Source organism: Macaca fascicularis, chromosome 12 (genome assembly GCF_037993035.2).
Source record: "Macaca fascicularis isolate 582-1 chromosome 12, T2T-MFA8v1.1".
Classification (NCBI taxonomy): Eukaryota; Metazoa; Chordata; class Mammalia; order Primates; family Cercopithecidae; genus Macaca; species Macaca fascicularis.
The window spans coordinates 123,100,434-123,114,202 of NC_088386.1; the positions used below are offsets into that span (position 1 = coordinate 123,100,434).

Consider the following 13,769-nt stretch of genomic DNA (forward strand, 5'->3'; position numbering starts at 1 on the left):
TGAGAAGCAACAAGGAAAACTGGACAATTACTCAAGTAAATTCTTGAGAATGACTCGGAGTTCCAACTTGATCAGAATGTGCTGGACTATGGCCAAGCCCACCCCCACCTTTCCTTCCCTCCAGATTCAGCTGAACTGTTTGAGACTGCTGCAGAGTTCTCAGTTAACATTGGAGTTGAGTTTGCTAGTGCAATTGGTCCAGATCTCAGTTCACCCACCATCTGGCAATATAGGCTTTTATTATCATTTTCCCCTGAGGTCTCCTCCCAATATCAACAGAAAATTTGACAGCAACCATAATAATGTCACTTCTCGGAACCACACGAAGGTGATACATGTTCCAAAAATATACAACTGACTTTCCAGATCAGAGGAGCCCTTTGCCTCCAAGTGAAGAATGACATCTTGATTCAGACTATTGTCAAGTCTCTTGCCAAAACCACTAATCCCCCACATGTCTTGCTGTATGATTTTCCCCCTAAGTAGGGCTGAGACTCTATCTGAATTCTCTGGACCTTTCAGACCTCCCAGAATTGCCTTGGGGGTGAACTCCAACAATAACACTCAACAATTCCACTGGGCAAGGCCCACTCCCAACTACAATGTGAGGCTAGCATTTGCCTTCGATGACTTCTCACCTCTGCTGCCACTTCCCCTCCATGGAAACCATCTGCCTCCCTCCATTGCTATCTGTGCACTCATGGTTAGTGAATAAAAGTACAGCTTTGAAGTTAAGATTTGTGTTCAGATCTTGATGACTCCAATCATGTAAGTAATTAATTAATAATGCAACTAAAAATTACACTTTGCCGTGTAATCCTTAGCAAGTTTGCAGCCCCTGTGAGCACTTGATTTCTCAGTGTGTAAAATTAATACCTAACGGACTTAAATGAGTAGGACTTGGTGCCTACTACAATGCCTGGCATGTAGGAGCAGCTCAATAAATGTTTCTTTCCTTCCTTTCTAATCTGCCATGCAGGAAAAAAAAAAAAAAAGAGCTCACAATATATTGGGAAAAAGCCATAAACATAAAAACCTGGCTGGGCGTGGTAGCTCACACCTGCAATCCCAGAACTTTGGGATGCCAAGGCGGATGGATTGCTTGAGGCCAGCAGTTTGAGACCAGCCTGGGCAACATGGTGAAACCACATCTCTACAAAAAATACCAAAAAAAAAAAATTAGCCAGCTGGGTTGCACATGCCTGTAGTCTCAGCTGCGTGGGAGGCTGAGGTGGGAGAATCACTTGAGCCCAGGAGGCGGAGGTTGCTGTGAGTGGAGATCGCACCCCTGCAGCCAACCTAGGTGACAGAGTGAAACCCTGTCTAAAAAATAAAAAATAATAAAAAAGTGAAAACCAGGGAACACCAGGCAGACCCCAGGAAGCAGGCAAGACTTGATTTAGGAAGGAAGGAAGATCTGGGGAAATGAAAAAGGAAAAAGGAACAAACTATGACAGTACCTTATAAAGTACCTTTTAAACGTCAGGAAAGAAAAATCACAAGGGATAAATTTTTCAGTTAGTTAGAAGGAGATATACAGAAGGACAATTCTAGGTAGAATCACAGTTAGCATACATTCATTCTGAGAATAAAAGACTGGAAAAAGATATACCACACAAACAGTCAGCATAGGAAACCGATAATGGATATATTAACAGCACATAAAATAGACTTCAGGATAGGCAGTGACCCTTGATAATGATTTAAAATTAATATTGCAGGAAGCTATAAATAGTAATATATGTGCTTAACAACAGAACTTCAAATTAGATGAAGGAAAAACTGCAAAATTGAACTAAAAAATAGACAAATCCTAAAATATAGTTGGGAATTAATAATCTTCTCTTGGTTATTGATAGAACAAAGTACAATATCAGTTAAGACATAGAAGATCTGAATAACACTATCAACCATCTTTACTTAATTTACTACATACTAGCTCACTATACCAAGCGATCATAGTATATATTCTTTTCAAGTGGACATGGCATGTCCACCAAGATAGATTATATCCTGGATTGTAAAACAAGTTTCAACACATTGCAAAAGACTGAAATTTTACAGAGAATTACACTAGAATTCAATGGTAAACTATCTAGGAAAGTCCCAAATATTTGGAAATTAAACAGCACACTTCCAAATAACCCATGAGTCAAGGAAGAAATCAGAAAATATTTTGAGATATATGATAATAGAAACACAATATATCTAAATTTACAGGATGCAACTAACCCAGTACAGAAAAGGATCTTCTAGGTATAAAAGTTTCTATTAGAAAAGAAAAAAAATCAAAAATCAATTACCTAAGCTTCTTTCTTAGAAAACTAGGAAAAGAACAAAATAAACCTGAAGCAAAATGAAAGAAATAATAAATATTAAAGAGGAAATTAACAAAGGAGAAGGCATTCAAACAGTAGAGAAAAATCAATGAAACCCAACATTGGTAGTTTGGTTCTGTATACAATTGATAAGCCTGAAAACTTGGGAATGTTAAAAATAATAATATGACAGTATCAAATGACAAAGGGGATTAAAAAGATAATTGGAGAATCTTCTTATAATTATATGCCAATAAATTTAACAATGTAGAGGAAATAAATAATTTTGGGAAAGACATCAATTATCAAAACTGACACAAGAAACAATAGAAAATTTAAATGGCCTATAGCAATTACATTTATAATTAATGAATTTTGTAAGTAAAAACCTTCCCCAAAGAAAACTTCAGGGGATAATTGGTTTTACTAGTGAATTCTATCAAACATTTAATGAAGAAATAATACCAGTTTTTTAATATACTCTTTCTGAATATAGAAAAAAAGAGAATGCTGGCCAACTTATTTTAGGAGGCTAGCATTATTTAGATACCAAAACTGACAAAGATATTATAGGAAAACTACAGATCAATATATCTTGTGAATATAAACATGACTCTCCTTAACTTAATACTAACAAATAAAATCCACATATATGTAAATGCAAATGACCAAGAATAGACTAAGCAATTTTTATAAAAAGCAACAAAGTTGAAGGACTTACACTAGTCTTGCTAAAAAACTACAGTTGTAAGAATGATGGTAAACAAATAGATATGTAGATAAATGGAATAAAAAGACTCACACGTGATGATCAGTTGATTTTTTACAAAGGTGCCATGGCAATTTAGTGGGGGAAAATGTCTTTTCAACAACTGGTGTTACAACAACTGGATATTCACATGGAAAAAATAATTTAATGAATCCTTATTTCCTACCATACCCAGAAATTAACTTGAAAGAGATCATTGAGGTAAAAGTAACAATACTACCAAAGAAGAAAACATAGGAGAAAATTTCTGCAACTTGGGCATAGGTATAGAGTTCTCAGGTAACAAGAAAAGCACAAATCACAAAAGAAAAAAATTATAAATTATATTCCATCAAAATAAAAACTTTTGCTTCTTAAAAAATCACAAGAAAATGAAAACACAATTCTCAGAATGGGAGAAAATACTCACAATGCTTGTATTTAATATTGATCTTGTATCCACAATATACAAATAACTCTTACAATTCAACAATAAGAAGATAAAAAGGCAAATTTTAAGTGGAAAAAAGATTTGAATAGGCACTTCACAAAAGAAACTATATGAATGTTCGATAAGTACATTAAAAGATGTTCAACATCATTAGTTATTGGAGAAATACAAACCACTCTGCGATACCTCTATATAAACATTAGGATGGCTAAAATTTAAAAATTAACAGCAAAATAAATATATGGAGCAACTGGAACTCCTATGTATTGTATTGTACCTTGCACTGAGAAGGTAGAATATAACCACTTTGGAAAACCATTTCTTTTATAATTAAATGTACATCTACCATATGACCCAGACCTTTCATTCCTAAATATTTACTTGAGATAAGTGAAAATGCATACCTACACAAAGGCTTGTAGAAAAATATTCATAGTAGCTTGATTTGTAGTAGCCCTATACTAGAAACAATACAAATGCCCAAAAATAGGTAAATGGATTTTTTTTCCAAGTGTAATCTCCATACAATGGGATACTACTCAGCAATAGAAAAGAACAAACTCCTAATCCACACAACATGGATGAATCTGAATATTGCTATATAGAGTCAGAGAAGCCAGATACAAGACAGTACACATGGTGTAATTCCATCAACACAAAATTCTAGAAAATGCCACCTAAAATGAAGTCTACAGTGACAGAAAGCAGATCAGTACTGGTCTGAGGATGAGGTGTGTAAAGAGGGATGGATAGCAAAGAGGCAGAAAGAAACTTCTGGGAGTGACAGAAAAATACTACAGCTTGATGGGCGGTGGTGGTTTCACAGGGTGAATGCATCAGCAAAACTTCCTCAATTCCATGCTTTAGGTGGATGTGATTTATTGAACATAGATTATACCTCAAGAAATGTACTTTTTAAATTCCCTAATGATATGGTTTGACTTTGTGTCCCCACCTAAATCTCATCTTGAATTGTAATCTCATAATCCCCATGTGTCATGGGAGGGACCCAGCGGGAGGTAATTGAATCATGGGGGTGGTTTCCCCCATGCTGTTCTCATGATACTGAATGAGTTCTCATGAGATCTGATGGTTTTAAAAGGGGCTTCCCTCTTCGCTCGGCACTCATTCTCTCTCCTGCTGCCCTGTGAAGAGGTGCCTTCCACCATGATTGTAAGTTTCCTGAGGCCTCCCCAGCCATGCAGAATTGTGAGTCAATTAAGCCTCTTTTCTTTATAAATTACCCAGTCTCAGGTAATTCTTCATAGCAATGTGAGAACAGACTAATACTCTTAACAAATAATCTCTGTACCTGCCCTCAAAAGTTTTGTAATGCAGAACAATAAATCACCACACACTATTTCTGTGCTATATAATAAAGTTCTGGACAAAGGTGTTCACAGGAACCACGCTCTTTAATCCTTGACCTAGGTCTTAAAGCACAGGTAGGTGGTATAAAACACAGACCTTGGTCTAAAACACAGACCAAGGAGGAGGTCTCTTCGAGCAGAGGGAATAGTAAGTACAAGGGTGTGAGGTAAGGAAGTGTGTACAGTGAACCAGAGAAATCATAAAAAGCTTGGGATGACACAAGAGATAAAACAAAAAAGTTGACCTGAGACCACACTATTCTATTCCAAGAAATGTGAAATCAGTTGCGAAGGCAAAGGGGAACTTTTGGAAGCTTTTAAACAAACAAGTGGCACAATGTGTGTGATGGGTATTACTGACATTTGCCACCTGTTTCCCTCTCTTTCCAGACATGTGGTAGACTTCATTTCTCTGCCCCTTACAGAATAAAGCATGATCACGTGATCCATTTGGTCAATGAAATGTGAGTAGAAGTAGCCTGTGTCACATCCAGGAGGAAGCTTGTAGGGTAGTTTTAGTTTAGCACATTCTCTTCCCCTTCTGAGGTGATTAGAGAAGATGATGTTGAGAGGGAATTTCCAGGAGGTCCCTGAGTGGCTGCAATAAGCAGAGCACCCCCACCCCACTCCCACTTCCCCACGTCCTGCGATGAATATGTAGTATAAATGATGAGAAAACTTCCATAATGATAAGCCTCTGGATTGGGGGAATTGTTTGTAACCGTCCCTAAAGTCACCTGTCCTTGCTAGCATAATGTGCAATTTTAATTGGTAACTCTGATAATTACACAGATGAGTTCCAGAGTAGAAAGACTGCAGGACAGAAAACTAGCTAGATGGCTACCATAATCCACAGATGATAGTGCAAGGCAGGAGCCATGAACTTAGAGAAGTAGAGAAGGAGTTCAGAGATGCAATGGCAAGAACTGACATGAGTTGGTAATCACTCAGATTCTAAAAGCACCGAAGAGCCTAATTGTTTCAGAGGTGTTGAAAAGAGAAAGTTCTTGAAAGAAAAAGGATGGCTAAGAGGGGAGATGAAGTAAAACAAGATTAACGAAGCAGCTGTGGGCAGCATAAGAGGTGTATCTTGTATCTCATCAAAAGCAGAGGCACGTCCCTCTACAATAAAGGCTAGAGGTAGATCATGAACTTAGGAAGAAAACAGGCTAAGTGTGAATGCTGGGTGAATTTGACAAGCCATTCAACTTCATTTGTGCATTCATTAATTCATTCAGCAAACAGTAACAGCCTCACTCATTCATCAACATCAGTAAAGAATACAAAAATGGCCCCTGTCCTAATGGGGCTTACATTGAAATGAAGTGAAGCAGACACAACTATTTAAACATTGCACAGAAAACGGACATGATACTGTGATTACAAATTATACAGGACTTGTCAAAGACAATAGCCACTCATTTTGTTTAAAACCCCTACATGGCATCAAAGTAAAAAATAGAGACCTCTATGTCCTTTGAATGTACAAAAAGAACCATCCTCCTTTCCTCTTATTGTTTTACATTTAAAGAACCAACTGAAAAATCAACTCTCCTGACCCAGAGACAACTGTTTAACAATCAAGACTTCCAGTTAATTAACACCACCTGGTGAGCCAGTCAAACATTGTTCTAAAGGTAGCAGGTGGGGAATGAGTGGCTAATATGGCTTTTAGAGAAGCAGCTTCTCAGTATTTCAAGTACCAGGTGCATATGAATTGCCAGCAGATCTTGGTGAATGTGGGATATGATTCAGTGGATCCAGAGTGAGACCTGAGACTCTACATTTCCAACAAGCTCCCAGGGATACCAAGGCAAGGTTCTAGAGGCCTTGGAAGTGTATTAACCTCAAGGGAGTTCATGGGCTATGCTTGCCTCCAGCTGTTTTAGTACTGAGCTCAGAAGAGCATCTCTACCACATGCCACCATTCTCATCAGGGCCACCTATTTTCCTTTGTACAAAAAAAAAAAAAAAAAAAAAAAAAAAAAAATCAAATTTCACTATGTGACTATTGTGTGAAGATCCTGCACAAAGGGTTTTTGCTAGCTTATTAGACTCCAACAACTCCTTGAGGTAGGTACGGTGAGTATGTCTATTTTATAGAAGGGAAGACTCCAGCCCAGAGAGGTTAGATCACACTAGTAAGTATGGAAAAGACTCAGAACTCCAGAGTCTACTCCAGAGGTCAAGCTCTCCAGCATTGCCTCTTTCTTGCTGTATTTACATCACAAGTTTCTATCCGGCTCTGTATCTGCATCAGAAATGACTTGCAGTTGACTGCTACCTCCTGTTCCAAAGTTTATAAAACCAAGTCTAGTCCTCCAACAAAATGACCTGGTTTCAGGAAAAGGCAATTAAAATTCAAATTGAGGAATCTTCTGGAATTTGGCAAAGAGAAGAAGCATTTAACATTAGCATTGAGACATTTTTGTTTGTACTTTTTAAAATAAATATTGTCAGTTTGTGAAAGATAATCATGTGACTCTCAGAACTCTTGGACATTGTCACTTCATCAACAGAACACCTGCTGTTTCATTCCACAAGAGTGGCAGAAGTTTCCAGAAGAACCTTCCCTACCAATGGAAAGAAGCTACTGCATGCCACACTGCAACATCTGCGATATGGTCATACATTCCGCAGTGTTCCCAAGTTGTAATGAAGAGTTTAATATATGTGCTTTTTATTATTCTATTAAGAATATATCCTAATTCAACATGTGCGTGAAAACAGGAACTCTCAAACTTGATTGTGCATGGCAATGTACAGGACATTTTAAAACAGCTAGAGAGTCTGCTAAAATTGGCTTGGAATGGTCTGGGTATCAACATTTTTTGATCCTCCCAAAGATTCTAATGCTCAACCACAGTTGAGAATCACTGGCATAAAAGACAGAAAGAAGACAGTAAGATTCACGCTATAGTCAAAATAAAAGGAATGGGAGGAGTGTCTTCATTCACTGTTAAGGTTTTGCCTACTTGCATGGCTACAAAGGTCTAAGACACCAATAGACCCCAAGTTTAACTGCAAGAAAGTGGTTCCCTACAATCAGTGACCAACTGCATAGATCATACTTGCTGTCTGAAACCAACTGCAGCAAATATCAGCAACACTGTTCCAAAGCAAAGATTCTTAACCTGAGGATGGAATTCAGGTGATCTGTATAGGAAACTTACATAGGAAAATAAGTTGCATCTTTATTTTTAGTAACATGTCACAGAAGTTCAACATGTCCTCCCTTATGATCATAGGCAACAGACCACAGTAGTATTGGCAGTTCTTGATAGTTTGCACCCACTGGTATTTTCATGTCACATTTCAGTTTGGGCGATTATCTCAAAATACCATTTGCGGTCATCACTACTTTGATATTACAGTTGCTTAATTGGCCTGCTGTTAAAGCTAGCTATTTAATGCAATAATGATGATGCACCTATGTTAGTTACTATATCACGACTTGAGGGCTTCCATAATTGCGTTCCAATAAAACTGATTCTGATTTAATTGTATTTTATGCATTTCACAGCATTCTTCAGAGAAGGAGTCTAATTGCTTTACCAGAGCCAGTGTGGTCCCTAGCACAGGAAACGGCGAGAGCCTGCTGGAGGACGGTGCCCTGGCACATTTGCATCCCAGGCCACCCCCAGGAAGAGCGCACCCTGACCAGAGCTGGGTCTTGTTTTGCCCTGCATTTCCGCAGATAAGATTTGGCCTGAAAAGCAGTTCAACTCAGCGGAGAATAAGATGGGCTTTCTCTTTCTCCTCAGCTGCCTCTTTCTCTTGGCATTTTGGAGTGCCCCGACTGCCAGGCCGGTAACTCGAGCCTCCAAATTAATCAAAACACACAGCACCCAGTTTAAAGCCCAGACAGACAAGCCCAGGAGCCAGACGAGCTCTCCTCTGGTGACCCCCGGGCCACAACTCCCCAGCCGGGCCCGCCACCACCCCTTGAATGCCACGCTCCCTCCACTGCCCCTCCCAGGCAGGTGCAGGGGCCCCGGGACAGCGGTTGCCCCAACAATGGGAGCCTTACCTGTGGGGACGCCCGCAGCGCCGGGAGCTGCCGCCTTGCCGGCCCACGGGACGCGCACCTCCAGCCCCAATCCACCCGCGCCCCGCTGCCTCTTCGCGGCACTCTCGCAGCCAAGCCCGGCGGCTGCAAGTTGGAGGCGGGCTGGAGGCGGGGAACGCGGACCGCCGCGGGCGCGGGGAGCAAGCAGGGCCTCCTGAGTGCAGACGCCCGGCGCGCCTCCCGCTTAATCTGGGCAGGGCCGCTGGCCACTCCCTCCACCCTGCGCAGCCACCGCCCCACCGCACACCCCCAAACTCCCCACCTCGGACCCGCACCCCACTTCCCCGCCTGGGCCCCCGGACCTTGGGAGCATCACCTCCTTAACCCCTTACCCTGGATCCGCGCCCACCTGCCCCGCAGGCGCCCAGCCCTTTCTCGCCTCCTGGGCACGATGCCCGGGTGGAAGGGACACTGCCTGGTAAGTTGGGAGGGAGGGGGGTACGAGGGCGGGACCTGAGCCACGTCTTCCCTCCCTTGGAGCCACAACCAAAAAGCCTGGGTGGGGAGGGACGAACCGTGCGACCGAGCCCTACAAAACCCGCCCCGGCCGAGTGGCGAGGCGAGCTTTCCAGCCGGGCTCCCCGAGCCGCGCTGCGCAGGAGACGCGGTGGCCTGAGAGCCTGCGAGTCCCCGGACTCGCCCGGGCTCTGAGCGCGCGCCCACCATGAGCCCCCGGACGGCGCCCAGATCGCAGGTGCTCCTGCTGCAGCTCCTGCTGGTGCTCCTGGCGGCGGCGCCCACGGCCAGCAAGGTGAGTGGGGGCTGCGCGACCCCCACCCCGCACTTCCATCCCCCCTCCCCGCGTCCGGGGGACACGCTGGCCCCACCCGCAGCGGCGCGGTAGTGTAGCAGCTGCCCGACTAGTGGCGGGGCTGCGGGCTTCACGCAGGTCCCGGGACAGGCAGCGTGCGGAAGGGAGCAAGCGAGCGGGGATGCCCCGGAACAGGTGGAATGCGCGGAGCAGGGGGAAGAAGCGAGGAGGGGGTTTGTCCAGTGCCTAGGAATCAGAGACGGCGGGGACAGGCCTCCAGATGTCAGTAAATTAAAAAATAGACGCATAGGTAATCGCCAGGGATGATACGTGAGAACACCGGATGTGGAGATGCACGGTGTCACGCTGGTGAATCAAATCAAGCAGCTTGGCCGAGCGCACAGAGGGCTGGCAGGAGACACCTGCAGGGAGTTCCAGCCGCCTCTTCCTAGCCGGGACCTCGCACTAAATCCTGACCTCTCTGGGGCTCAATTTCTTCCTTGCAAAACTTGCCCTCCAGTTTTCCTTTGCTATTGTTGGGAAAAGCAAACGCTATCACTGAAAAATTAAGAGCACCTTAGAAATCGAACTCAGGTTAGAATCAATTAACCAATCTGTTACTTTGATTTTTGACTTGGAATTTGAGTGAAACCGGATTTATTTAAATCCGCGCCATATTCCTTATTCTTTGCCATTAAAGAGAAATTGATTGTCCTCGAAACGATTGTGCCTCCTAGAGCAGATCGTTGATTTTACCTTGTGAAAGTAAACTTTACTTGATTAGAAAGGAAGAAAAACTAATTATTCACTGACAATGTGATTAGTTACATAAAAAAACTAAGAGTATCTACAAACTGTTAGAAATAATAAGAAAATTCAATAAGATTGATTGATCCAACATCAAAAATTAAAAAAATCAGTAGCATTTCTGTGCACCGTCCATGTGTGCACTTGATTTTACCTTGTGAAAGTTAACTTTTCAGATGCTTTGTGTTATTTTTACACTTTAAAAAGTTAATTTGTGTGATAACGTGGCATAGGAAATTTCATTTCCAAGGATGAGCAGATGTTTTTACAAATGTTATTGAGATTATGATTGGAAATTAATGGTCACAGAAATATTTATATATGTTACATGCAAAGAATTTTAGAACCTATGGTCACATATCATCCAAGTTTTTCCTATTTAAATTAAATAAAGACATTGCAGACAGTACAGGTGAAACTAAAGCCCTCTCCGACACCCCCATGTCTCTCCCCATTTCCCTGTCTTCCAAGAGGTATCGACTCTTACCACTTTCATGTTGTTTTCCAAACACTTTCCATGCATTTACACACACATATATGAACCCACAAACTATGTATGTTTTGTTGGCTTTTTAACATAAATGATACTGTTCTGTATTCCTTTGCAACCTGTAGACCAGTCCATGTCAGTATTTAAGATCTTCCTGTTTTTCTTTTTGCTTTGTTGCAGTTTTTCACAATATGCCAAAGTTAATTGAACCATTTCCCTATCATTTTATATTTAGGTTATTCACTATTTCACATTCTAAAGGACATTTGTGATCCATGTCATCTCTTTATGTAGCTGGTTCTAACAAAAATGCACTTTGCATAGATTAGGAATTCCCAGTCCAGGTATTTAAATGCTGCTGGGCACGACAGATAAAACTCATGCAAGTCAGTGGGGATTATCTACCAGCTTGAACCAGGACAAATAAATCCAAAAAAGCAAAATCCTAAAGGAAATGTATGTTGTGGGGAAGCCTGGAGAAGAGATCCAGAGCAGGGTTTGCACGTGTTTCTGAATTTAGAAGAGGAATGAGATCAGGGAGGGGTGGAAGAATTGTACTTGTGTAAGGATCAGTCTGAAAAAGTAATGCTTGGGGACCATGCAAACTCTAATTATACCATTTTTCAATTCTGTTGTTATATTCCTTTATTATTTTTACATGTAAACTTTACTGCTTTGGGTTCGGCCACATCTTGGTGACTTCTTGCTGAAATTAATCCATTTGTATTGTTTTTCTCATCACTTGAAGTAAGTCTTTCATTAAAAAGTTTTCAGGATTATCATTTCCAGTGTACCTGCCGGGTTAGAGAGAATATGCTAGTAAAATAATGAAATGTGCCTTCATCTTGTAGAAAAAGGAATCACAGCATTCACTGATAATCAGGCAATGTGCACCAACATGGCTCCCTTCACAGAGAAACTCTGCTGTTGGGCAAGGCTGTTGACCACTCTGAGCCTCAGTTTTCTCATCTGTAAAATGAGAGAGTTGAAACCCCAATGGGGCCAGCAGGTGAAGTAAGGAGCAAGGCAATGGGGTAAGAGACAATCTTCAGAGCCTAGTTGTTAACATGCTAGAAGTCAAGCCCAATTGTGCCAGAATCACTTCAAGAGGGAAGTTGGGAATCCAGTGTTTATTAGAAACTTCCCAAATTCTAAATATTAGCAATAAGCCAAAACTTCACAAAAACATAGCATGGGCCAAACAATGTATAAGTGAGAGTTAAATGTAACTTTGGAGCCATTATATTTTATTATTTTTGTTCTACTCTAGTTAAGGATGTGTTTCGCTCTAAATTTCTTCAGTTTTACTTTAGCGTTTCTCAAAACAGGGAAATAGCAGTGGTGTTGACTCTACATGCTAAGTTTGTTTAGACGGGGTGGAACTGTCCACCCACACAATTTGTACTGATGTGCCCAGAATGAAATATCTCTGCTGCTTTGCACAGGCATCCAGTTCCAGGCTGGCTGCCCAGCGCATCCCCAGGTTTTATAACTGTCAGGACCCAGCTCACCCATTTGAGACAGGGAGTCACCTTGTTGTTGTCTCAGGCAACAGACCTGGGAGTGGAGGTATAGAAAGCCCCGTCTTTGATTTCTGGATAAGGTGATGTTCACACATTAAGACATCATGGTTTATCCTTCTTCTTGCCTTAGCATTCCAGAAAGGGCAACAATATGAGAAGCAAGTATTAAAAGTTGAAAAACACCTGCATTTGGGGAGAATGCTTTCTCGTCAGACTTCATTTTCAAATTTAAGCACTTTCAGTTAAATTAGAAAACAAAAAGTAATGGAACAGACACCAATTTATCTATCCCTGAGATTAAGCAAGTATTAATATACTTTGACTTGTTTGTTCTCAGATTTCTACCTTTAAGAAAAAAAAAATCTGAATACAGAAAGTCATACACACATGATTTACTCCCTCTTTTATCCCAAAAAGTTTATGTATGTAATTTACCTGCACAGTTTTGCATTGTGTGTGTGTGTGTGTGTGTGTGCTCTGTAAAAAATAAATATTACTGTTTTGTGGTCTTTCAGATGTAATAAATAGTTTCACATTATACATATCTATTGGAGCTTATTTTTTATCACTCCATATTATGTTTTTGAATTTTATCCATGTTGGTACATATAGATACAATGTATTTGTAGTATTTAGTATCCAGCTATATAAAGTATGGTTTATTTTTCCATCTTCCTAAACATAGTAAGCTTGTCTTTATATTTTCATTTTATAAAGTTGCAAGGCATATTTTGATATATGCACCATTGTGACAACTAGAATTTGAATTCCTAAGTTCATAGAGAAAACAAATTTAAATATATTAGGAATTGACAAATTCATCTGCAAAAGGGTTGTGCCAACAATGTACCAGAGTGCCTGTTTCCCTATATCTTCAGCAAAGCTTGTTTCCCTGTATGTTCAGCAAAGCTTGGTGTGCTTAGATGTTAATGGTGTGAAATGAGATCTTGTTTTGACTAGTGAGTTTGTAAAGTTTTTCGTATTTTACTTGGCCATTTATATTTCCCTCAGTGTGAACTGCATAGTACAACTTTCTGCCTGTTTATCTATTGTGAACTTCACCTTTTTGTTGCTAATTAGTTAGAAGTTATTTATATATTTGGATACAAAATTTTTGTCATTAAAGTGTATAGCAAATATTTTATTCCAATCTGGTTTATCTTTGAGTTAGTGCTTTCATGTATAATACTGTTTTCACTATAATCTCAAACTGATTTTTTTTTTTTTTTGGCATTTTGTCTT

At 40.6% G+C, this 13,769-nt stretch overlaps 2 protein-coding genes across 13 annotated transcripts in view; one reads left to right on the forward strand and one right to left on the reverse strand.

The window, feature by feature from the left end:
* The window catches only part of COL4A4 (collagen type IV alpha 4 chain), a 154,400-nt gene extending 145,031 nt beyond the window's left edge, over positions 1-9,369 (reverse strand). For 5 of the 6 annotated variants that reach the window (XM_005574455.5, XM_065526173.2, XM_074010347.1 and 2 more), the window contains exon 1: positions 8,918-9,114. The gene's annotated coding sequence lies outside the window, so the exon portion shown is untranslated. Of the gene's footprint in view, positions 1-8,917; positions 9,115-9,288 lie in introns of those variants that run through there. The other variant, XM_065526172.2, reaches the window with a different exon arrangement.
* Positions 9,198-13,769, forward strand: part of COL4A3 (collagen type IV alpha 3 chain) — a 147,199-nt gene continuing 142,627 nt past the window's right edge. For 6 of the 7 annotated variants that reach the window (XR_012421527.1, XM_005574465.4, XM_005574466.5 and 3 more), the window contains exon 1: positions 9,518-9,707. Coding sequence is in view for 6 of the 7 variants with exons in the window: in XM_005574465.4 (XP_005574522.3) it covers positions 9,621-9,707 (87 nt within the window). In the remaining variant the exon portion in view is untranslated. Of the gene's footprint in view, positions 9,375-9,517; positions 9,708-13,769 lie in introns of those variants that run through there. The other variant, XM_015432894.4, reaches the window with a different exon arrangement.